This window comes from Micropterus dolomieu, linkage group LG18, assembly GCF_021292245.1.
Source record: "Micropterus dolomieu isolate WLL.071019.BEF.003 ecotype Adirondacks linkage group LG18, ASM2129224v1, whole genome shotgun sequence".
Taxonomy (NCBI): domain Eukaryota; kingdom Metazoa; phylum Chordata; class Actinopteri; order Centrarchiformes; family Centrarchidae; genus Micropterus; species Micropterus dolomieu.
The window spans coordinates 22,656,988-22,683,424 of NC_060167.1; the positions used below are offsets into that span (position 1 = coordinate 22,656,988).

The window sequence follows — 26,437 nt, forward strand, 5'->3', positions numbered from 1 at the left end:
TTCACCATTTTCTATTTCAGTGCTGTTCATACTATGTCATATTGTATATACTGTATACCAATACACCTACCTCAGGTCATAAGGTAATAGGTCTTATTTATTTTTTACAGCATCCTTTGCACTATGTTCCATCACACTGTGTACATGTGTACATGTATGTGTACCTGTATATCATATCCACCTTCAACATGTACATAATGAGAATAATAGTTTACTCTTGCATCCTTTGCACTCTGATCACTGCACTATTTGTCAATATGTCTATATTGTTTTGTTCATAGTGTGTATGTTAGTGTTGTCTATACTGTAGTTTGTGTCTGATTTTATTTTATTATTATTTTATTATTGTGTTATGGTATTTTTGTACGAGTAAGCACATCGTGAGCAATGTACAATCCTGAGTCGAATTCCTCGTATGTGTACACATACCTGGCAATAAAACTGATTCTGATTCTGATTCTGATTAGCCAGAGCATCCACAATAACACTCAGGAGGGGGTAGCACATAGAAACAGCTGTTTACGGTTTTCCCACTCTCTCTCTGACTGTCCCTTCACTTCCCTGTCGCTTTTCTTCTGTCTGCAGCGGGTCTGCAGTGCTCACAGTGGGCAGTACCAGTGCTCACCGGACTACCATTTTGATGCCTCGGTTTTGCCATTTTGGCTATCGCCATCTTGTTTTTTTTTTAACAGACATGACCGGACGTGAATTTGAAAATCCTACTGTGGCAAAGTACGGAAGCCCTAAGCGGCCATCGATTCATATCTTTATTTTACTAAATTTTCCCGTGATAACGGGATAATTATGTCATGATCTCGAGATAACGACTGTTGTTTTCTCATGATAACGGGATAATTTTCTCTTGATCTCGTGATAACAAACCATAGCTGAATACAGGGGTCAGCAGGTGCGTTTCTTTACAATGATTTCGTGGCATTTTACTGAGTCAGTAGTTGAGTTGCTAGAGAGCAGGACTTCGACCCTCGCCTCGAGATTCGACCCTCGTCTTCTGCAAAGTTTTTATTATTCTTTTATGTGTTTTTTTTAAATCATTCTCTTCAACAAAGTTGTTATGAAGAGATTCAGGGGAATCCAATCACACATTTCCCGACCACTATTTCAAAGGTTCTGAAATAGCCATCAGGAAATGTGTTTAAATGGATTTCCCTGAATGAGAAGCGATGAATTTCCTCTGTCTGGGAATGATGGGGAAATGAAAAGTCCATAGGTTGATGAATGTGGACCAATCGCCGGGATGCGCACACTCATGTGCTTAATTGTGAGCATGTGAATCAGTCATATTCATAACAACTTTGTTAAAGAGGAATGAATATTAAAAAGGAATATGAAAAAGGATTACTCCATAAGGATTGAACTCACAATCATAAGACTGTGAATCATGTACTTTACTAACTGAGCTGATCATTGACACAGAAACCTTCTTGAAATTACCATTAAGTAACGTTCTTGCCAATCCCTGTGTTAAACTACTGTTTTTGTTATCTCGAGATCATGAGAAAACAACGTAATCTCAAGATTACGAGATAATTATCCCGTTATCACGGGAAAATCCTCGGGCAGAGGTCTGTTGTCTGTTCCAGAGTCTCGACTGAAAACTAAAGGGGACAGAGCGTTTGCTGTCAGGGCCCCGAGGCTCTGGAACAGCCTGCCTGAGGAAATCAGGTCGGCTGAGTCAGTGAACTCTTTTAAGTCCCTTCTTAAAACATACTTTTATAGGAGAGCCTTTCCGGATCTTATTTGACTTTATTTTATCCCTTTTATTTTATTGTATTTTACTAATTTTATATTTATCTGTATTTTAGTCTTTTCAATGTTTTCATGCTTTTATCTTGTATTGTTTTAGTATTATTGTCTCTTGGGTATTATTGTCTTTACACTTGTTAAAGCACTTTGTAACTTGTTTTTGAAAAGTGCTCTACAAATAAAGATGATTATTATTATTATTATTATTATTATTATAAAATGGAGTAAGATAAAGATATGAATCGATGGCACTTACAGCTTCCGTAGAAAAGGTATGACCTGCCCTACTCTGCCTCTGATTTGCTTAGCCAGTGTAGGCACCAGATGTACTCGGGTGGTCAGATCTGCTTGGGGTCCTGCACCTGCCGGTGACATCACACTATGGCAGTGCCACTCGGACAAACTACATTGCACCCATTTACAGATGAAGGTATCAGATCTGCTCCGGGTCTCTATATATCGATAGATATTTTTGCTTTGGCCATATGGCAATAAACACACACACACACACACACACACACACACACACACACACACACACACACACACACACACACACACACACACACACACACACACAAGGTTAGCTTGATCTGCAGGTAACATTAGCGTCATAATGAACCGAATCGTGGCCTTCCTGCTCTAAGGGCTTTTACAGCTGATGGTCAGGTTGTGGCAAGTCCCATTTAATAATAATGCTGTATTTCATTCCATAAATTCTCCATTGTTGACACGAAGACCTGCGAAAACTATGCCCATAAACTCTCAGATGTACTGCCAATAACAATCTGCCACGTCATCATACCAAAGTACAGCCTATCATGATGTGCACCGTTACTGACAGGCACAGGTCCCCAAGCAGATCTGACCACCTGAGCACATCTGGTACCTACACCGGATGATGGTATTTCTCAAGTAGCCCTGAAAGAACAGGAAGTTTTTGCTATTCTGCTGTCTTCTGCAAACTTTTATGTAATCATTTATTCTAAGCCAATTATTGGCAGAGTAGGGCGGGTCATGCCTTTGCCATTGTAGGATTTGCAAATTCGTTGACCTGATGGGGCCATATCTGGGACGAGACGGTGGGGCTAACGAGCTTGGTTAGTAAGGTGCATCAATAATTCATGTTAAGCGTACAGAATGCAGTGGAAACGAGTCATCTCTATCTAGTCTCTATACCCGGACGTTGCCATGTGGGTGTACAGACGTGATAGCACTCCACACACACATCATTTTAAAACAAGACAATGATTATCTAGTCTCTCAGTTAAGTTTTAGTTAACAACTCTGGACTAATGAATGATTGAAAGCAATAGACAATAAACACTTTCCTAATAATATTCTGGTCTCTATTGCTAGTTTCAAGTCTTCTTCATTACAGCATGATGTTCCTTTTGTTCATCATGGTCCCATTTAGAGGAAAATAAATGTTAACGAAGGGTATGCTTGACAAGTTTCTACCACAGTGGCCTGTCAATCAGGATAGAGGCGAATATCCACTGCACTGTGTAGGTTTAACTATTGTGAACTTGTTTTTGGATGCGGTCTGTGTCTGTGCATGTTTTCTAAGTATTTTGTTTTAAGCCTGCCAAAATAAGCATCCACATTACTTTCACAGTTAACATGAATTACAAATGCTAACTAGCTAAATGCTTACTAACCCAGCCAGCTAGCAAAACCCTCTCATACGAATATGGTCACTTCTGGTTCCAAAAAAACAAAAAAAACAAGATAGTGATGGCCAAAATGCCAAAACCAAGGCTTTGAAATGGTAGTCCACAAACCAAAGGACGACATAATGTATGTCCACTGCTTTTATTTGGTCTATGCTATTGATTAAATATTGAATTTAAATGTTGATTAGCTGAACATACTGAGCAATATGGATAGGCTCTCAGTAAATACCCATCAGGCATTCAGCCAATGCATAGTAAAAATAGTATTTTATATTTGAAAATGTATAAAGGAGATCTAGGGGAGCCAGTTTGAATGGGCCAGAGGCAGCGGATAAAATTAATTAAAGTATTGTTGGCTATAAATTAGAGATTCTATGCTTAAGCTTGTTAGTAAAGGAGATGCTGGATCATCAGCCAGGACAAGCACAGACTCAGTTGAGTTAATTCAAAAAATATTGTTTGTTTATACCTCATTCTGCCCGCGAACCTGCAGGATAAGCGGTTGAAGATGATGGATGGATGAATGGATACCACTTTCTGTTCTGTAGAAGTCTATTTATTCTTAAAACCGACAGATGGAGCAAACTGTCTTAAAGGAGGAGGATTTTAGTGGGAACACTGGGGTGCCAGGTGTGACTGTGTGGCAGTGACAAATGGTTTACATGGCTCATGGGTCAGGTAGAAGAGCCACTTAGCATAATTTTGCTTATAGGGCCCCAGAGAGGTCAGAACACAGAATCCTTTTGGGATTGTACTGGATGAAGTGCGTTGCTCTTCATTGGAGGTGAAAAACCGAAACTAACTCATGAATAACCCACACAAATTTTAACTTCACCACCTCTGATAGAGCAGTGAAGTGCATCTCACAGGTGTAACTTCAATTGGAAATAAAAGAATGACAGAACAGATAACAACTAGTATTACAAATTTAAATAAGGAGTTTTCAGATCCAATCAAATAGGTGCCTGTCCCAATCTGGGAGGTCCCGGACGAATTAAGCCCTGCAGGTGCCCATATGAACATTTAAACTGGAAACAGGAATCATTCCTCCTGTCTGTACTGGCCAGATCCCCTCCTAATGCTGCTTCCAATGTAAGTGACAGGGGACAAAATCCACAACGTCTTGTACCATAAATGTATTCAAGTTAACTTATATGGGGCTTCAGAAGTGTGAGTTAGTCGTATCAAGTGGATATCTCCTAGAGTCAGTCTTTCCACCTGTTAACCGCATGACATGCAAAAAGGCTGTATTAGCCTAACAACCAGGGAAAGTGGGCAACCCTGTTTAATTTGACTAAGTACAAATTTGTTTGGGAATGCACCACTGAATCGCATTATCTTTATTGCATTCACAAGGTAAACATTCCCAATTATATTTGTGTTTAAATAAATTATCACAAACTAATGTAGAAATTGAAGTTAGTGTTCCGGCATTGTTGTACTGGTTTCTGGACTGGTACGCATACAATATTTTAAATAATATGTATTAAGGTTTGTTTAGCCTCATAGACATGTCAAGAGAACAAAAACACAATTTTGTTATTTTGTAAGGTGAGTAAATTGTAGAAACATTTTCTGACCTTAAGAAAAAATTAACACAAGGTCTACTTACCAGCTTTTTAAGAACCTCTGAACTGTATCTCATAGTCTTCATAAGAGGAAAAAGTTCTGAGAAAACTCTCCATGACAACTGAACAAACTCTATCTACTTATGATGACCGAGAAATGTGACTGAAAGCTCTGGAAAGACATTTATTGATGGAAATTTACATTAAATTACACTATGACCAGCACAGGAACTGAAGCAAGGCCCAAGTGAATTACCACTTCACCATATGTCTATAAATCGACCAAACATTCAGATTTGTTATGGTCAAATTACAGAGGAACATAACCTACATATCACACACAATCATATACTTTTGCAGTATATGATCATGTGTGATAGTTAAAATAAAAAGTTGGTGTTTCAAAATAACATAGAATAAAACATCTTTATTGACTAGAAAATGTATTTTATATATCATCATAAAAGGAGGTCTCGAAACAAAAAAGTCCAAACGCCAAACAAGTGCATTTTACAGAAGAGGATTAGGGCCACGTAAAAAAAGAAGTATCTGTGTTCTGAGCTCAATGTGGCCCTAATCCTCTTCCGTACATTTGTTCTCAAAAATATGCTTTGTTCATTTCAAAATTATAGCTTGTAATCTGTTCATTTCTGTTAGTTCTGTTTTCAACACTTAGTGTTAATATTTCTGGAAAAGCCCCAACTCATAGGCCTAAATACAAGACAGATGTCAGCCTGTAACAGACAACGAAGTTGTGAAAAGTTTACAGATGTAGGGTTTTTGAAATTGTGTCATAGGCTACATTATTAAAACAGCTTTTTATTGCATTTCCTGTTTTGGGTCCTTCATGAATACGTCTCAGCGGGGAGTTCATGAGATTTAATATGTTCTTCATGTAGGCACTGCTTTAGGCTTCAGGGACATCCTGCTGTGCCAGTAGTCTGGATTGTCAAAAGATCTGTCAACAATGGCTGGTTCCCCAACCCCGACTCCAGCTCGCACTTTTACATAGGGTTCAAACCCAGAGCGATGTGCATCTGTGCCCCCTACTGCTCCCTCCTCTTGTCTCTGCATGTTCTGGTACTCCACTGCAAAGCAGTCCATGTCCTCATATTCATACGCCTCGCCCTCGTCCCGTCCCTGTACCTTCAGCTCTTTCCCTTCTTGAAGAGCTTGTCCTAGCTTCGGCTGTCTGTTTGTGTAATGATAGTTGGTGTCCTTCACATATTCATCCTCCTCCTTCTCCTCCTCCTCTCTGCCCATCCTTGCTGGTGTCAGAGGAGGAGGGGGAGGGTCATGTGCTGGAGGGCTTTCATCTTTTTCACCACCCCTGATGTCCATGTATTCATATTCAACTTCATTAGATCCCTGCTGCTCTGAATCAGAGTTTTGGGTGCTCCTTGCGGGACCTCCCCTGACCTCCACAGATAGCATGGTATCACCTGAGCATGCTGTCACTTGTGATGATACGGAGGTGGTGCGCTTCTTGTTCGGCCTTAACCAGTGGCTGCTGTGCCTGGATGAGACAGGTGTTACACACGTCTGCTTGTTCATATACTCATATTCTTCATCATCTGGGTCACCCAACAGGCTCGACGAATGAGACTTGCCCATCCTGGCTCGAGATGAGAAAAGTAGGGTATCTGAAAAAAAAAAGACATAGTTGGAGGAAGGATGGCAGTACCTGATTAAGATGTAATCCCAAAATGTTGTAGCTGTACAGCTTTTCAGTATAAGGGCACCTTTTTTTCTTGATGTTGTTTTTGACCTTTTGCCATCACATTTAATATAATATTGGGATATTCATACAGAACTTTGTGGCCTTTTTTGTAACACCATGACATATTTAAAGTTTTTAAAACAATTGTTAAATGTGATCATTATTTTTTAATATACCTTTTTCCCATTTTTTATTTTCTTTCAAAGCAAAAATATAATATTGTAAGAACTAGAAATGTAACTTACACACTCTTGCAAGAAATTATTAAAAGGAATATTTTGACATATTGGGAAATCAAGGGTTTTTCTTTTCTTGTCTGGAGTTAGATGCGAAGATTGATACCACTCTCATGTTCTGTAAATATGAAGCTACCAGCTGCCAGTTAGCTTAGCTTAGCACAAAGAGTGGAAATGGGGGGGAAACAACCAGCTTTGCTCTGTCCAAAAGTAATAAGCTCCACCTACCAGCACTTCTAAAGCTCACTAATTGTACAAAAACAGAAGTGTAAGAATGACATGTTGCTGTTTCACATGGGTTATGTGCAGGACTATGTCTTAGGCTGGACCCTTTATGTCCTGTAGTCTCCGCCGGTGACAATAATACTCCATGAAGTTACCGTGTAAGACCAAGAATTAGTTCGGCACATAACCCGTTGTTAAACCACAATGTGTCATTCTTAAACTTTGTTTTTCTTATGAATCAAACATTTACATTTACATTTACTCATTTGGCAGACGCTTTTATCCAAAGCGACTTACATTTGAGAAAAAAAATACAAGCATCAACAAAACATGAAATACAGCACCCTACTGCATCAAACAAATGAGATACATGTTACTTAATGAGCCTTATAAAGTGCTGCTAGGTAGATTCTTTTTTTTTTTACCTTTGAACAGGTATTATTTACAGAACAGAGTAAACATGAAAGTGTTATTGATCTGAAAAGAGCCTTAACCTGGCAGTGTTTCCTATTTTCCAGGAAAGGTTGTTAGGGTCATGTAATTTGACAATATTTCAATAGACAACATATGTAAGTGATGCTATCACCTCTCTCTGGGCTGTCTCCAGGAAGCACGTATCCATTCTGGTCCTCTTCCTCTATCTCTGGTGATGGAGTCTCTGGTGGCCCGCCAGACATGCTGTCCCTCTGCGACATGTAAGCGCTGTCCTCGCGATGACGTCGTCTTTTCAGGCTCCCTGCCAGAGAGAAGTCCTCGCTCATCTCCAGCTCCACTGCTGGGCCGCATCCCTCTGAGCTCTCAGACACTGTGCGGGCTGAATTAAGTCGAGAGCGCGACTGCCACGTGGCCTGCACAAGACAAGTATTAATAAAATGACAAGGGTATGAATGTGCATTAGGGTTAGGTTATCTGATAATTATGCTCAGTTATACACATTGAATGTAAATAAAAAATACAAAACAGTCTATATACAAAGTGGCTTAACACCACAAAAGCCTGTTTTAGCTACCTGTCCTGGGATATCAACACCTGGGGTCATAGGCAGGTATCCAGCCACACTTGAAGAAGTAAGAACAACCTTTACAAGAAAAGACAGAAGTAAGATTTAGATCCAGGGTTGGCAGAACAGGCCTTTCCAGACATGTAAAAAAAATTATTTAAAAATTGACAGGAAGTGGTTGTAGGCCTATAGATATAGTGGTAGATAGATTGTCTTACTCTGTGAGTGTCCATCCTGGAGAGGCGACTGAGGCTCCTTGACTGAGAGAGGTAGTGGGGGGCTGGAGTCATGCCCTCTACCATCCCCTCATCCACCTGGTCCACCAGATCTACGTCTAGGTCGTCCAGGTCATCCAGGTCTGCACTCCGCTGGGCAAGCTCATCCGGAGCTGTGTCCTGTTGGCTGCAGTCCTCCTGGTGGACAGAGGTGAGACATGTATTAGCTTACTGCATGTTCGCTTTTATTGAAATAAACGGAATATTTCTGTCCACAATTTTAGTGCTTTACAAATTGGGTTCAGACACACAGCCTTTCTTACTTTGATCACCAGGTAGCGAGGTGGGTCTCTGGCCATTCTGGTAAATTCATTTGCCAGCTCTTTGAATGTTGGACGGACATTCTCATCAATCATCCAACCTGGAAATTAAAAACAAGAGCCGTAGTTAGCCACCCAAATCTATGGAGTTGTTGATTCACAATAAAGAGCATCTGACTAACTGAAATGTAGTTAAATATAAACAAAACTAAGTGTACTGAGTGTACAGCTATGTTAGCAGAAGAGCTAACTGCTAAGTCACTACGCTACCATGTTCACAAACACCATGTTTACATGCTGATGCTTAGCAGGCATAATGTTTATACCATGTTCACTATCGTAGTTTTGTGTGTTAGCATGCTTGCATTTGCTATAAACACAAAGAACAGCTGAGGCTGCTGTCATTTTTGCTTGTATTTGGTCATAAACCAAAGAATGGACAAATGAAAAATATAATTATGTATTTTGAATTTCATCCTGAGTGGGACATGTATGTTTGTGCCAAATTTTGTGGCTATCAAACCAACAGTTGTCAAGACATTTCACTAAAAGTAGTCATGGTGGCACAAGGGGAAAAGTCAGGGGATCACCAAAGTACTTAATCGTCGGAACACCATGAAAATTTCATATCAGTGCATCTGAAAGTAATTAGGATAGTAATATATTTCAGTCTGGACCAAAGTGGTGAATCGAGCAACAGACCAACATTTCTATCCCTAGAGCCTAGCATGGCTAAAAATCATTATCATTGTACTACTGCTGCTATTTTCTAGGTCAGACCAGATGTAAAACAGGGATAGAAGACTTACACTTGACCATGACCATGTAGACATCAATGGTGCAAATTTGAGGCTGGGATAGACGCTCTCCCTTTTCCAGCAGGTCAGGAACTTCCTGTGGACGCATCGTGGTGTATGGCTCTGCCCCGTAAGACATCATCTCCCATACTGTCACACCTAAATGAAGGTGACAGATTTAGCGTGGTGTGAAACAGCACAACTGGTACTGCTGAAACATCGGCACCTCCACTGCAGTTTTCCTGAACACTCAATATAACCCAAACTGGGACTTGTAAGGTGGTTTAAAACTCACCATAACTCCAGACATCGCTCTGATGCGTGTATCTGCGAAACATGATGCTCTCTAAGGCCATCCATTTGATGGGCGCCTAAAATACGTGAACAGAAAATGTCTCCGTTGAGTCCCTCAGTGAATGTGAGAAAACAGGAGCAACGTCTCACAGTGTGCAAAATACATTCATGTCAAAGGCTCTCGTAATGAACTTTGATCATTTTACTTGCTACGGACCTTGCCCTCATTGTAGAAGTACTTCTTGTCATCAGGGTAAAGCAGGTCTGCAATGCCGTAGTCTGTGATCTGGGCGGTGTAATTATTCTTCAGGAGCACATTTCTGGCGGCCAGGTTCCTGTGGACCACCCTGTTCTCCTCCAGGTAATACATACCCTGATGAGAAAGGACAACAATGCTTTTAAGTGCTTATAAATAGACTGAACAATGTGTAAATGTGTAAAAAGAAAGAAGTTTTTAAAAACACACAAACAAAAAGGTTGGCCCTTTACCTTTGCAATTTGAACACACCAGTTGAGCAGCCTCTGCGGGCTGAGTTTGTTCTTGCAGTTCTTGACGTGCTCCAGCAGGGAGCCCTGAGTGCTGAGCTGGGTGACGAGCTGCAGGCTGTCACCGGGACAGATACCCAGTGTCCTGACAATGTTAATGTGGTTCAAGCTTCCCATCGTCATCATGTGCTGCAGTAAACATTTAGGTTCAGTCATTAAGGATAAAAAAAAAAAAGAAGTCAACCTTCATGTTTGAAAGTTCTTTTAAGTATCAAATATTCACTTCTTATAGGTTCTGAAATGTTGGATTGTTTCTTCACGCAGGAATGCAGCTGTTGTCAGGTTGGAAAATAATCATCATGTTACCAATACATTTCTAAGTATGCTACTTCTATGGGGGCTGCAAAGCTATGAGGATGCAATAGTGCGACAGGAAAGTAGTGAATTTAGCTATGCTGTGAAAATTAGTATTTCCGACATGATTCACATACAGCTCAACAGCAGAGAAATGCTACAGGTGTGATTTGGGATGTTTCTTTAGATACGTTTTTGCATGACTCCGAGTTGCCAAAGGAATCCATTGCAACTTCTGTGAATCCAAGTTGACTCCGCAAAGTAGCAAGCTATAAACCCTTCGGAACTATGTTCAGGCCAACCGTCAGTGAGTATTTGATATACAGAAGATCCATTCCCTTAGGTCAAGTTTCTTACATCTGTCACCTCACGGAAGGTCTGCCATCCAGTCCGACCATGAATTGTCTTTATGGCCACAGGAAGCTTCACTGTATCACCCTCAGGAATCCAAATGCCCTGTAAGAAATAGAGACAAGTTCATAATTTGTTAAATGAATATCAAATGTGCAAGGAGGAGGACTGTGTAGACAACTGCCACAATCACCACTACCTTATGGACGGATCCAAAAACTCCGTTACCCAGGAGCTTTATCTTACGCAGCTCTGTGGGCTTCAGGAGCCGAGCGTGGACTTTAGTTCCTTTCTCTCCAGGATCCAGAGGCTCAAAACTCTTTAGGAGCACAGATTATTATGTTAAAACAAACTTAGCTGAAGCAAAACAGCATCGTGAAGACATCATACTCTGACTGACCTGTCCACTCTCTATGTATCTCCTCATAGCTCGCTTGCGGCGAATGGCGAGGCCTCGGCGGTACAGAACAGTCAGCACGAAGACAGAGAAAGAAACGAAGAGAAGGGCAATCACACCCAGTACGATGGCTGTGGTCGCTTGTCTAATGACAGATGGAAAAAAGGAAGATATGTCACGTTGTCAGCACTGCTGAATCAAAATGTCTAAAATATTTAAAACATGTCAGATTGAGAGGAGCGACTTACCCTGAAATGTACCGGGATGACCCCTCACAGTCTCTAATTCCTGGACCGTAGCACCTAAACACGAAAAAAACAGAAAAGAGATACATTTGAAATAAACACAGACATACGATTGAATACACGCACAGAGGGCTCTACTCATTCTTTACCCTTGGGTACAGTTGATGTGACACGGTTCACAGTGGCCTTGCTTGTTGGCGTATTTAAAGATAATTTCGTCCCCTCCCATCACACCCTCAGGACACGAGGAGACACAGTGTGGACCGTCCTGCAGGCTGGCACACGCTACACACTGATCTGCTCCCTGCGAAGGAGGATGGACGGTTTAGTTGAAAGACAAAAGCAAAGCAAAGAGAAAGAAATGGTTCAAAGTCAAATGGAGTATAATTATATCTACTGTAATGCCATTAGGTGGCAGCAACACACCCAAAGAAAAAAGAGAAAATCCTACCGGGCCTGTGCATGTCTCCTTCCCTGCCTGCACCTTACACTCAGGGTGACAGGGCATACACTCCCCTGATGAAGCAGCAAATTCCCTCCTCTCCCTGCATTCAGGGAAAGAGTTATTCACTTTCAAAATCTTTCAACAGACTGCAGATAAGATTGAAACACTCTGGAGGGCAACGCCACAGCAAACATTACTCACACAAAGGCAAACACTGTGAATGTTATTATTCATATTTTTAGTTGTTTTATGAAGACTGACCCGGTTAAGAACATGCAGTCTGGCACGCACGTTCCTCCCCTGCTGTATTTCTTACAGGACAGACACTGGTTTGGCCCCGGACCCCAGCAGCCATCAGAGGAGCAAAGGGGGTCGCAAACATGGCCCTCTTTAACTACAGACACACAAAAGAACATAACTTATTGTATCGTCATCAACTCTGACAAGGGAGCTGGTTAAAAATGATCGTCAGCCTCACTCACCACACTGATCTCTTGGTCTGTTCTCCTTGACGACAGGGGTCTGGCGTCGCTGCGGGCGGGAGCTGCTGCTGCTCAAGATCCGTGTCCAGTTGACAGTGTCATGGTAGCAGAGCTTCTTGTTTCCTGTGATGTAAATGCCGCCGTCGCTTATTTGTCGCAGGGAACGTAACCCCAGGGATGTCAAAGAGGAGATCTTCATCACCAGAAGGGAGTAGCCCCTGAAATAGCAGCCAGTGAATAGATGTGTGAGAAATGAATTCTTGTCAATATTTCTATGGAAGTAAAGAAAGGCTTAATAATTTGTAGTATTAATAGTATTTTGCTTTGAAAACCATTTGTGAGGTTTGAATTCTTTCAAAATTCACAGAAGGTGATTTCAAGTTTTTTCTAATTCAACATATTAAGTATAATTTTTCAAAGGTTCACAAATTCAGATTAGAAATACAAATTTCAGATATTCAAGTTGCTCAGATTCAGTTGGTCATTTTCAGATTCAAGTATCCAGGTGCTCATCTGAACTTCTATTAGATCACATCAGTGACTCAGTGACAGAATACAAACTAATCTAATAAAGGTTTGATTTTAATCAGAATCTGTTGCATAAGTTGGTAGCCTGAGTGTTTAAGTTCAAATTTATCATTAACAATACTGAATTTCACCAATTCAACTTGATCATCAAATATTTTTTTGACTTAAATTAAATTCAGTGGAGGCTTATATTTCTTGTCTGAATTGGGGAACATTATACCTCTAATTGCATTGCTTGTGATTAAGTACTAGAGATTTCAAAGAGGAATACAAACCAGACAAATTAATGTAAATTGTATTCATTGTAAAATATTTCAATGCTACAGTATGAACAGAGGTATTTCAATTTCAACATTACTTAAGTAGTCAGTAGTGCTTCAATTTCACAATCAGGTTGCTTGTTCAGTTGCATGTAAGATCATCTTGACCTTTCATTGCTTCCATAAAATACAACCAGAATACCCATCAAAAATCACAAAAACATGCGAGAAAGCAATGTGAACTCATTAAAGAGCTGAGCCCACCACCAACTCAATCACACAACCCCAGTCCTGAAAATAATAATATCTAAACCAAGAAAAAGGATGTCAGACTGAGATGTCAAACATGAAGAGGCAGATGCAGGTGGGCATGTGAAATATTTACTGTACCTTCTAGAGCTCACTCCTCTAAATGGGGTAAAAAAATTACATATAACATGGGGAAAAAAGAGATACAAGACACAAAAACACACAATGAGATTCATACCAGTGAACATTTAGTCTGAAATGCAGATGCAACAACATGATAGTCACATGACCTTAGTTGATTAGAGAAACAAAAACAAAGTTATAACAAAGAGGGGGGAAAAAACAACTGCTCACTTGTAAAGTGTTCTGCCCTGAATTGTTTGGAGGTTGGAGAAGACTGACAGGTCTGACATGTTTTTTGGCCATGACTGGATACTGAGGATGTCTAAAATTGGAGACATGGTGTTTCAGAGGCCTTAACCAGACTGCAAATACTGTGATGTGGTATTGAAAACAAACAAACACACACACCTGTTATCTCCCTCACAGTGTTGAAGATTTTCAGTTTTTCTGGATCGAGGGCTGGAACACCATTGTACTCGTCACTTTGAACAGTGCAAGAAGAGGAAAATATAAAGGCCTAATGCAAAAATCGTCCATAAAGCACAGATTAAAATACTTGTTAACATACAAAATACGATAAAAGCTCTGTTGTATTCTGTAAAAGTGAATGTAATGACTATTATAAGTTTACCCTTTGATCCCAGTCACCAGGAAATGCAGACTGCCCTGGATTGTTGTGCAGTTTATGAAACTGTCGATGTTTAGAGCATCGACAGTCTGTCTGGTTGGACTTCCTGTGCCGTGGCAAGCTGAGTGGAAGGTGAAGAACAGGGGGAAGTAAAAGGTTAAAAACATGTTAAGTCAGTTAATCAACAGTCAGCGGTGGAAAGTACATGAATACATTAACTTAAAAACTGTACTTAAGTTCCATTTTATGCTACTTTATTCAACTACTTTTTATAGTGGTTATTTCCTCCAATATGTTTTTTTTTTTACAGCTATAGTTACTTTGCAGTTCTATTAGGCAGCTTACACATTAATGCATGAGAAATAACATGATTGATAACTTTTTAACCGTACTTCTGTGCTTTAATGAAGTGACATTTTGAATGAAGAACTTTTACTTGCAACAGAATATTTTTCAGTTGTGGTTTTACAACTTTTTCTCCAGTAAAAGATAGTTCTTCAACCACTGTTGACCATAGTGGGAGGCGGTCAACTTATCTCAACTCTCAGTTGCATAAAACAACTGTCTTAAATGAATTGTGAAGCAGTACTTAAAACTGGGGTAGGTAATGCTGGAGAAACCAGCATGAGGCAGCTAGATTTTGAAAGTATACAACTGAAAAATCCCACCACTTCCTTTAGAGCCACTCCCCCAAAACAAATTTTATGCACAGTGAGTGCACGGGCAGAGTGCGCACAGGTAGAGAGGCAGGTAGAGCAGACAGTCATTTCAGTCCTGTGATAGCCACAGTGATTTTTTTCATTTTTATTTTTGTGTTAGAGAATTTGATTAATTGATTCCTCTTAAAAAATTCTTGTAAAGAGAATTTCAACAAATATAACAGAAAATGCTTCTGAAGATTGACTACCACGGCTTTAAATACCTTTTGGACAGAGGCCTCCACAGGGTTCACATCTTTTCACGCCATTTTTCTCCACCTCCATTTTATTAGAAGGGCAACTGCTCACACATGAACTGCCATCCACCAGAAAGTTTGCTGTAAAAAAAAATAAAAACAACATAGAAATGGCTCAGATAAATGACTTAAACAACCCTAACCCCCCCACCGGCAATAAACTCTGAGTTTGTGTAAACATGTGGGTTTAAGGCAGCTTGTGGGGGACTCACTGGGACATTGGGCCACGCAGATGGAGCCATACTGGTACTTGGCATTGGGGTTGGGCTCCAGTTTGAATGTGTGCTTGTTGTAGATGAGGGTCTGGGGACACAGAGGCACGCAGGAGCCAGAGTTGTTGAAGTTCCTGCAAGCCTGTAAAAAGCAACATACAGACCAGTAAGCAACACAGCTTATAGATTAGTTTTGTGTATTTAATTCTATGATAGACCTTTTTTTACAGCGGACATGTTGACTTGTCATGGCAGTTAAAGCCCAGGTGTTGGTAATAGCATTACACAGTGTGGCACAACACCTGGATCCTGAAACTGAAGCAGCTAAATGGAATTTGGCCATCATTAATTTTGAAATTTACACCTGGGCTTTAACTACTGCGACGTGTGAAAATGCCCTCTGTGTTAAAAGGCATTTTGAAGCAGGAGACTCACAAAACAGTCTGTGTCCAGGGGTCCAGTGCAGCCTCCAGCACACTCAATGTGACAACACTCGCTCGGGCTGCTGCCAAAGCATCGGCCGTTACACTGAGGGGCACACACGGTCTTTGTCACTGAAAGAAGGATAAGAGAAATTTGGTAATCCATGGCAGGTTCCCAAACATTTTTAACTCAAAGAAGCCCTTCAGTGATTTTTCTCATGCAACATCCAAACAGTTGCACCTTTTTCAACTAAAAATGACACCATGGGGTTATGCACAATTGATGCACAATATGTGACACATTTTAATGTCATGTTATTTATGTGGATTTGAGAATAAATACTTAGGGTTGAGGGTTAAGGTTGAGGGTTGAGATGTAGGCTATCAGCATTTCTTTCAGCTCTATACACAGAGCAAATCTTGCCATTGCTTGCTCTGACAGTGGATGTTTCTGACTGCTGCGTTCCTGTGAAACTCATCTGCCAGACAGCAACTGAATATTTAGCAGGGTTTGATAATTTGGTCATTTCAGCGTTCATTTCTTATTTCTTCTGTTTTGATGTTTGATAAGTTAACATAAAATGTAGTTACATGTAAATGTTGTTTTATGTGGTGAAACATTATTGAAGATGGAAAAAAAAATAGATTAGATAAAAAAAAAAAAAATAGAAAAATAGAATCCACAAATCAAAAACAAAGCACCCTTGTTAGCGTGGGAACCAGCGCGTTGCAGAAGTGAGTTGATGAATGGGAAATAAAGGGAAGCTGATGTTACTCACAGATCTGGCACGTGTCATTTCCTGGACCCCAACATGGAAGCTCTCCACATGCTTTGTTACAAGGCTCTAAGATATAATTGTATCAATGTATCAGTAGATGCATTTTTACACTGTAAAGCAGATTTTTAAGTCTGGCATTAAAATAGAAGGTAATTGAGGATCACATGTGTAATTATCATTCTTTCCACTCACTTTCAGGCCCATTGCCCTCGACCATAATATGAGTCGTTCCGTCCTTCACTATGTCTAGCCAGTTCACCTGTGGAGCATAGCTCAGGTACTTGTTCTGGATGATCTTGACTCCTCCCTGTAGTATCTCTGTGTGCGGCACACATGCATTTAAAAGGGGAAACACAATTAGAAAAGGCAAGCCCAAACAGGCCCATGACTCATCTTATGAAAATCTTCCATTCACGCTTTACTACAGCACATACGAACTCAGTATAACGTGCTGGAGCTCATATTACACTGGCGGTTGAGCTGTTGAGCACATGAGACATTCCAGGGACTTCACATCACTGTGACTACACACACCACTGGTCGCTGAGGACCAGTACTCTGAAGGTGTGGCTGTACTGTGTGGGTGTGGGAGCTCCAACAGTAACAGAGTGTCACATCCAGCAAGAGCTCTTATCTGCACCACTCCAGCCTCCTACATTTAAACACACTAACTGAGTGATTTCCTGTGTACCTGTAAGGTGTGTCAGGCCCAGTTCTTGTAGGCCATAATGTCCGTCCTTCTGGTAGTTGAGCATCACAGCCAAAGCGTACTGGTCCTCATATAGTGTGGTGCCTCTGATGACGCGCAGGTGGTCCAGAGGCAAGCGGCTGAACTCGTTGACGGCAAACAGGATGTAGCCTGTCACCTCTCTGATAGACTGCAGGGTTAAAAGATTTATGAGAAAGAGAAATTAAAGGAAATTTATCTGCTTTTGTTTGTGGCGATGGCTAACAGTGATGTTATCAGTCACAACCTGGCGGTAGAGAGACATGTTTTGCTTATGAAGTTAGTCACCGTGTCTGTAGTGCAGTGATTCACTGATGGGGGACATAAATGAGCTCATTGTGCATTTGAGACAGAAACATTATTCACTATAGACAGTGAGAGACAGCTTGTTTGTGGCTTTTGGTGAAACCTCAGATGTGGGATTGTTCCTGGCATCAGGTTGATCCACGTCCTTGTCTAGACTGGTTACCATGCAGTTCTTCTCTGTAACATACTGCAGTTCTGCCAGTGCTTTTAATCTGCTCTCAATACACCTGTTGGTGTGATGCATCCACATCTGTTCAAAGCCTCACCTGCAGGAAGGAGAAGTCTCTGTTGTGATCCATCATGGTAATCTCAAGGTTGCCCATCACAATCTCACAGCCGGTGTACATCTCCTTCATCAGGTTGTACTGGAGCTCTGAATTTCCCGTCGTGCTCAGTACATTCTGGGTGCCGGAACAGACGACCACTGGAAAAGTAAAGAATGAAGTCTTGTTAAAGGGTGTCTTTAATGTTGGTATTTTAAGATTGTTGTATGTTGTGTATGATAGGTACACAGATTTAAAGGAATAAGACTGATTATAGTCTGAATTTGTCTTACACAAATGCCATGACCAAAAACAAGTGTTGGATGTGTAGCCAAAAACCTGGTTTAGCTTATGCCTCCACTGTTCTAAAAAAAATATTATAAACATGAGCCACACTGTTACACCGTCCCTTCATTACAATGAACATGGGCACTGCAGTTTTTGTTATATCGTCCTGCTGCTGTAATTACTCACTACCACACCAAGTGTATTACTCCGCAGCCGAACATAGTCCCCAACAAATACACGATTTACTCCTGTATGAGTAAAGTTTGATAAAAACCACTTGCACAGCTCATTTGGGAAATTATTTAGACTTTTTCTAATAATATGAGACCATGGTTTTGCTCCAGAAGTAAGAAAACCTCATTCAAAATTTCACTGACATTTGTAAATACACTAAAATCCAGCCTTGGATTTTTATGTTCTACAGAGAAAGAGCCCTGACTTATGCAGAGAGCCACACGAGATATGTTTCGATAGGATGGTCCTTTTTTGCAAATGAAATTTCGTTTATTCAATTTTCATGTTTTTAGCTGCCTTTTATGGACGCTATTTCCCATAAGCCCTAGACCATCGCGGGTTGAAGTCTCAGCTCGACAAAAGAGGAGTTCATGAGCGACTCGAGGGTCTGTAATAACAGCGGGACAGTAACAGAGAGAAGTTTTTAGACAGATTACAACTAGAAAGAGAGCGGTGGTGAGTTTTGTGGATATGGACCAAACCAAGTTATGATAACATGCCACACTGCCTCACTGGTACATTTTCATGGGACCTGTATTTTTCTGTGTTCACAAAGTAATTGTTGTTGAACTTTGATAAATCCATGGAGGTTTGATTCTTAATAGCAACTGCTGCAGTGGATGCAGATTTTCTTATAATATGGACAGTAAACCCCAGCAACACGCTTCATTTTTTCAGAAAGGCAGATGAAATGCTGAATAAGAGGTTGCATGGAGTTACAGCGGCTAGGGGCACAGAGGCCAGCCTGGCTCTCCATATTTGGGACCCACTTGTCCCTCAGTATGAATCAGTGGCCTTGGATCAGACTGGGGAAGTTAAGAAAAAAGAGATAGACTAACACATGGTTGGTTTTAATCTTTTCATGGGATTTGTCGTCAATAGGAAAAATACAGAATAACGCCAGCTTTATCCTTTAACAAGCATTCTTTCACTCATTGCATTTTCACAGAATTTCCTTTTACAGTTTTGTGTATCACAAGTCAGTTATCAGCAGTATATATCTGCATCTATGCATTGGGGGTAAGAAAGGCGTATAGGACAACAAAAGTTTTTAAAAAACATTCACTGATGTTCACGCACTGGTTTCACAATACAAATAATACTATGCATTTTCTATTAAATAATTAATGAGGGAACATCATAAGCCTTAGAAAGGGTGTTTCGTGCCACTTAATGCAAGCCACTGTGTTCTGCTCACACAATATCAATGAATGTACTGTAACAGCGTGAAACAAGCTGAGGATTGTACACAGGGCATGTCCTTCTCTGAGACAAACATACAAGGCCTTGTTTATGGTCTGTGGGAGTTTAGCCATTCTGCGTCACTTGAAGGCTGCTTTGCTATTCAAATGTCAGACAGGAGAGAAGCAGCAGGGAGAAAATTAAAGAAAGGGAAGGACAGAGGATTAAACCATGATTATTGATCTCAATGTTGCCTAGGAATCAAAACTTTGCACAAAAACACAATATTTTAAATCATGTTGAGCTTTCAACTTCTAGGCAGCACATTGGTGAAGGGTCTGCTTCAACTTGATAATGATCTCACGCACAAAGCAAGATCTATAAAGATATGGTTCCCCCCAGTTTGGTGTGGAAAAGCTTGACTGACCTGCACCCATCCAACACCTTTGGGATGAATAGGAAACCTGACTGCGAGTCAGGCCTTATCACCCAACATCAGTCCCCGACCTCACTACTAACTTGTGGTATTGTGGCTGAATGGGAGCAAAATCACTGCAACCAGTCTCCAAAATCTTGTGGACAGCCTTCCTAGAAAAGTGAAGGCTTTTATAGCAGCTCATCAATCCCCAGTGTTCAATAATTATATGCATGTAACGTTTGAACATCCATGTACTTTAGGCCATGAAGTGCCATCTGCAATTTCAAAGACATTACTCACTTTACCCACGTCCTTTTAGCGAGCCATGTGGATACTTTTGGTTTTATTTGTCAAGATTTTGTGACATCTGCCTTTAACATTTCTGCCTCTACAGCAGAGGTGAATGAAGTTTCATTTGTAGTGGTCACAGCATTGGGAAATTAAATAAAAAGACATTAACAAAAACAGAAATAGTGTGCACAGATTTCATTCAGGGACTATTTCTTCTTTAGACTGTAGTTCCAAGGAGTAATTAGGAACCTGTTTCTGGAAAGACATGTTGCTGTTGATTTTTTAAAATATCTAATTCTCCTCTATGTTATTGGGGTGGTGACAGAAATCTCAAAGATGGATGCCTCAATGTCCCAGTGAATAAAACAACAACTATTTGCTTGGCCACTAGAGGTAATAGTGAACTGACCCTTTAAACTCAGTCCATGCATGATCATGACCCAGTCAACTGTGACTGTTTGTTTACTATTTTGTGGAAAAGAAATCTCTACCACGTACTTGTTATTGATTTTGTTGGAGTTGTGTTAAACCACGCTCACACCCAGGTCACACACATGAATGATGAAGTATGTTCAAAACACATTCCATCTACTGACATCAGATTCGAAATGGAGCCCAGCAGAACAACAGGATCAACCAGGGCATAAAAACGCTGATGATTATTAACCTCAGTCAAAGCACAATGAGAGAGAGAGAGAGAGAGAGAGAGAGAGAGAGAGAGAGAGAGAGAGAGAGAGAGAGAGAGAGAGAGACAACGTCCATAAAGCCCTGATAAGGGTCAATTTATTGTTTCTGAGAACATTGGAACTGGCTCTGTACCAAACAATATTAAAGCTTCAGGTCACTCAAGTCACAAAAACACACTGGTCATGCAGATAGTTTTGGTATTATTTGAAAATGTTTTTAAATGGAAAGTCCTGCTGCCACAGCAATACAACAGAGGTGAATGAAATTTTGTTTATGCTGCTCAAGGCTTACTTTCCAGAAATAATGTCTTACTCATACCAGGTCTGTGGATCATTGCAAATAACCAGGACCTTATTTCTGGGAAGACGCATTGCTTTTAATTTCTTTAAATCTCATTTTTCAATCTGTTGAGCAACACAAACACAATTCACACTCAGTGTCATCAGAGTGGAAGCCAGAGGCTCAGAGGAGGATATGTGTAAAGGTTTTGATGTCTTCAAGCCAAAACTGTCTGCATGGCCAGTGGGAAGTGGAGAATATGTTTTTATTGTGATTTGGGTGAACTGACCCTTTAATGGTTATCGCTATTGATTTTACACACCATTTCATTCATCAGGGAGATGTCTACTCAGCCTGTGGAAACAGTTGTATAATGTCTGCTGTGGCTTTGGAGAAAGTTTCTTGAAGTCTGAGAAAACAACCCTAATGATGTCACCAGTTCATGGCGTTTGAAAGACCTGAGCATTTACCAGGCGGACAGGGTCTAATGGTGCATTCACGCAATGTCAGAAGAATGGGAAGAGAAAGAAAACCTCCAGCTATTCTGAGCTTTCATGCATTATTCCCAGATGGCTGCCAATCACACAGGATCAATATGCTAAATTAGCTATTTCAACATTTGTAGGGGTAGATGCAAGCACACACTGTATAGCTCCCTTTTAATTAGGTCAATCAACTGTATCCACGTTAAATGAATATTTCAACATTTTGAGGAAAAGAACTGTGTAGCAAAGGGCAAGAAAAGTCACCCTACCCGAATATGAACACAGGTCTACAGGGTACCAAATATAATAAGAGCCATTGTCATTGGTATGACAGTCAGAGCGCATTCTCAACTGCAGTGACAGTACTCCATCACACTGCCTTCCCCTTTGGGAAGCGCACCCATGCGCTTTACGCACACAGGCATCCCTCACAGATCTGCCAACCGTACTTCTTACTGTTCACACACTGGGCCCACCTCAGATGACGTCACAGCAAGCCATCCCACTTCTGACAACATAAGCATCTTTGACCAGAACACATGTTTAGTACCTTGTAGACCCGTGTTCGAATATGAAGATAAAGCCAAAGCCTGTTAGCTTAGTGCAAAGACTGGAAACGGGGAAACAGTTAGCCTAGCTCTGTCTGAGGGTAATTAAATCTTTCTACTAGCACCTTTAACGCCTACTAATTAACACCTTATATATTTATCGGTTTTACGGTGGGTTATGAGTCTGACTCTTTCTTTTCTCTGAGCAGTTGCCAGGCAATCAGTGAAGACTCCTGGATGTTGCTGCTCCCGGCCAAAATGGTAAACTAATCCTTTAATATGATGCAACTGTCAGGAATTGTAGCTGATTAAAAGCCATTCAATTAAAATTATGTCAATTTATTAGCTGCCTAAGGGTGAAGCTTTTTATCTACCCCACCTTTGTCAAGCCCTAAAGTGCTATCAGTGGATGACTTGAGCTGTTGACTCTACACAGTTTGAATTGCCTGTTGGGAAATACTTCGAACATCTGCGCTCATACCTTCAACGACTTTCCACACGCTTCAGTATGTACGGTACGCATGTAGGACAAACACAACCCACTCTAAAGGGAGACAAACCGGTGTACATGCAATACAGTATGTGACAAAATGGCATGCAGCCATTCAGCTGTGGAAGCTGGAAATCTCAACAGGCTGAGTGGGTTCTCTCTGTCAATGGAGGACTTTCAGTGTTGGCAGATGGATGATGGAGAAAAAAAGGAATGGGGTGGAGGGTTTAGAGTCAATACACATTAACACACACACATGCACACAATGGTTCTATTTTGAAAGAGTGCAGTGTGAAGTGTCGTAGTGCATCAAGATGTGCAGCCAAACCTCTATGTGTCTGCACTTTGTCTATATATCCCATCGCTAACTATCATATACTGCACATGAACTGAAAGCAAAATGGTGTCATTGTCCTTGGCACACAAACCTAAAGCGTAACCTAACACATGACGAAAACACAACACGGATCAGGTTCCGCTGTTTTTTTTTTTCATTTGTCTGTTACCAAGGTTTCAATACTCGAAAAGAAGAGAGGGAGGGAAAGAAAAGAAAAGAGGGAGGAGGAGATAAACAAGCTCAATAAAGCGAATGAGACTATGACTGAGGTAAACAGAAACTTGGCACAGGATGGCCAAAGATTACTGCATACCTGACAAGTGAGTGCGCACACACACACACACACACACACACACAAAGACAGACACCTGAACACATTAACTATTTCATTTCATGGTGCATTCACTGGTTCACAGCCAGAGGTTGTGTACAAATAAATTGGAAGATTGATCTGTGTTTCTACTGTGCAGGACCGCTGCTTCAGACTTTACAAACAGACTGAGGCCGATGCGGAGAGTTGCCTAACGTTATGCTTTGGCAACAGGAGTGACAGCATATTTGCTTTTTGACACATCTGTTATTTGCATGTCACACCAGCAAAAAGTACAGAGACAATTTAAAGTGACACCATGAACTGTTGTTTAATTGAAAGATATGATAAACTTTCAAATGATATATCAAATAAATGATATGATCAAACTTTACACTGACTAGCTGGGCCCCTCAGATACATCACATATTTAACATTTGAGAGATTAAACTGACGTATGCACTATTTTGTCATGATGATGATATTTGTGGAATTAATATTCACTTAAAAACTCACAACGGCTGTATTTGAAAATGCAGGTGCTAGAAGTTGGCAAATACCAGTGTTTGTGTAACGTGTCCCTCTTTTGCTTCATACAAATATGCAAAAAGCATTTTTTCTTAATAATCAAACCTGTGCTTCTTGCAGAAAAGTGCAGCAAGGTCCTAAAACGTCAGTTGGTTTTAAAAGAAACCCTGAACACACAACACAACTATATTGTTCTATTTTCACTGGCCAGTTAACCTCATTTATTACAATTGATTTGTGCTTACAAAGGTCGATGTCCAGGTCCAACTTTCTGGTTCAACGTAACAACAACAACCTCTTTCATAACTGCCTGGTTACTGCATAACAACAACTGTCTTAAAGACCACAAACGGATACGGTTTTGACATAAAAATATACTTCTGAAATTCTTGAAATGTCATTAGTTTAAACATTTCCAAGGACTTGACCAGCAGAAGTAACTCTGACCAAAACAATTGTTTCAAACCCAAGGTTAGCATCAGTACTCCTCTTCAATGTAAAGAATGTCTGTGTAATGTAACATTAAGTGCACACCCAGTTATCATGGTTTAGTATGTAACATGAGCATCAGCATGCCTAAAAAATTATCATGTTTACATTGTTTTTTCTCAAATTCTTAGAGCCACTTGATTCACATGCAGCGAGGGGGCAGCAACAAGTGCACGAGGTCAAAGTTTCTGGGATTTAAAGTTTTGCACTTTTTTACTTCACTACATTTATTTGAGTCATCCTTGAAAGAGGTGAAATAATCAGTTGATCAATCAATCAGTCCATCAACAGAAAATTCACCAGCAACTGTTTTGAAAATCGGTTTATCATTTTTCAAGCAAACACGCAAAACGTTGCCAAGTTCCAGCTTCGCAATTGTGAGGGTTTGTCGCTTTTCTTGTGATAGTAGATGGAATATCTTTGCATTTTGGACTGATTTAAAATGACGAATTTGGCTCTGGGAAAATATGATTGGCTTTTTTCACTATTTTCAAACTAAACGACCAAACAATGAATCTATTAATCTATAAAACTGGCAGATTATAATATAAATACTCATTAGTTGTAAACCTAGTTACTTTGAAGATTAGGATTTTTCACATTTCTTGATTCACCAGGACAAGCAGTTAAAATTTGCATCACTTCAACCAGCTACAACATTAAAATGCTGCTTTACACATAGACAATAATCCTATAACATATCTAGGCAATATAATAACTGTGATAGGGGCCATTGTGCTACCCATCAGAAACATTTAGTTGCTAAAATTGATGTACTTTTATTACTCAAAGCAGGACTTTTGCTTGCAATAGAGTATTTGTAACATTGTGGTGTTGCTGCTGGTCTCCCATCACTGAGTACAGTGAGAAAATGGAGTTAAGAGTTAAGTTTTCCATTGTAAAGGACAGGTCTGTTGGGCGGACTGTGGTTGTCAGTCAACAAGCGGTGAAAGGTTGGGCTCCTCTGTCGCAAACCTTGAAACAATTGAGACAAACATGATAAAGCACACACAGAGTCGTGGGAGAGGTGCGGGTGACTCACAGCAAACAAGTTTTACGTGTGCGGAACAGGTTCTGGTGTCTGGGGTTTGTAAGGTGGGACAGGTGTTTCCTACATCATCGCAGTGAGCAGCTCTAATCCAGGTGTTCAGAGGGATTTGTAAAAAGTACACCGCAAATGTTGCTGGATGTTCTGGGTTACTCGAGTTTACAAGCGATGGGTCTGCAGAAAAGTTGATCGCGCGCGCGCGCGCGTGTGTGTGTGTGTGTCTTTGAGCCCACCTCCTTGTGTCTGCGCGCCGCAGAGTTGAAGAGCACACAGCAGCAGGACGCAAAGCACCTGCTGCACCTTCCTCATGAAGGGGGCCATCCTCTCTCAAATGTCGAAGCTGGTGACGTTTCAAACAAACATGGGCATCATATCAGTAAGACGAAATTGGTCCTGTTCTCGTCAAAAATCGTCCTCGGTCGTTTCGATCCGAGAGAGTCCATTTAGAAGAAGTGGTTACGTTAATCCAGAGTGTCCGGCGCTTAAAATTCCTTTCCTTCGCTTTTCTTCTAGTTGTCAAATGAAGGAGTAAATCCGCCCTGTAGTAGAAACCTGTTTGTGTTTGTCATTTATCTGAGCCGCAACTTTACAGGCTTCCAGCTCCGGTCTGTGTGAGAGGAATCACTACAGCTCAGTGATTGGAGCGCAGCGCAGAGCCAATCAACGGCAGGAGCGCCTGTTTATCTGGCACTGATTTATGTGGGAGGGCCCTGCCTGCGGCCTTAGCACTACACAGAACACGGAATTGCTTTTAAAACCTGGAAACCCGATGGGAACCTTGAACACGCCTCGAACG

General features: G+C 40.7%; 1 protein-coding gene across 2 annotated transcripts; it reads right to left on the reverse strand.

Moving 5' to 3' along the window:
- Positions 1-5,178: 5,178 nt before the first annotated feature.
- erbb3a (erb-b2 receptor tyrosine kinase 3a) lies at positions 5,179-26,194 on the reverse strand. Of its 2 annotated transcripts, XM_046028715.1 has the most exons (29): positions 25,875-26,194; positions 18,031-18,188; positions 17,423-17,609; positions 16,924-17,049; positions 16,732-16,797; positions 15,966-16,084; positions 15,531-15,672; positions 15,286-15,399; positions 14,367-14,484; positions 14,144-14,217; positions 13,967-14,057; positions 13,754-13,771; positions 12,576-12,793; positions 12,355-12,487; positions 12,100-12,193; positions 11,798-11,952; positions 11,652-11,705; positions 11,407-11,548; positions 11,206-11,325; positions 11,013-11,111; positions 10,305-10,490; positions 10,033-10,188; positions 9,817-9,892; positions 9,534-9,680; positions 8,728-8,825; positions 8,408-8,602; positions 8,199-8,267; positions 7,776-8,037; positions 5,179-6,651 (listed from the first exon to the last, which is right to left on the reverse strand). In XM_046028715.1, the coding sequence occupies exons 1-29, from the start codon at positions 25,960-25,962 to the stop codon at positions 5,900-5,902; spliced, it is 4,257 nt and encodes a 1,418-aa protein (XP_045884671.1). In that variant the 5' UTR covers positions 25,963-26,194; the 3' UTR covers positions 5,179-5,899. The 2 variants fall into 2 exon arrangements, with proteins under 2 accessions (XP_045884671.1, XP_045884672.1); XM_046028716.1 differs by lacking the exon at positions 13,754-13,771.
- Positions 26,195-26,437: the final 243 nt, after the last annotated feature.

What these genes read in the sequence shown, in the direction of transcription:
- erbb3a (XM_046028715.1), bottom strand. Translation starts at nt 25,962, where the DNA reads ATGGCCCCCTTCATGAGGAAGGTGCAGCAGGTGCTTTGCGTCCTGCTG. An exon ending in GATACATAGAGAGTGGACAG is followed by an intron (nt 11,326 to 11,406) that starts GTCAGTCAGAGT and finishes GTGCTCCTAAAG; the next exon opens with AGTTTTGAGCCTCTGGATCC. An exon ending in CTCGCTACCTGGTGATCAAA is followed by an intron (nt 8,603 to 8,727) that starts GTAAGAAAGGCT and finishes TCTGTCCACCAG; the next exon opens with GAGGACTGCAGCCAACAGGA.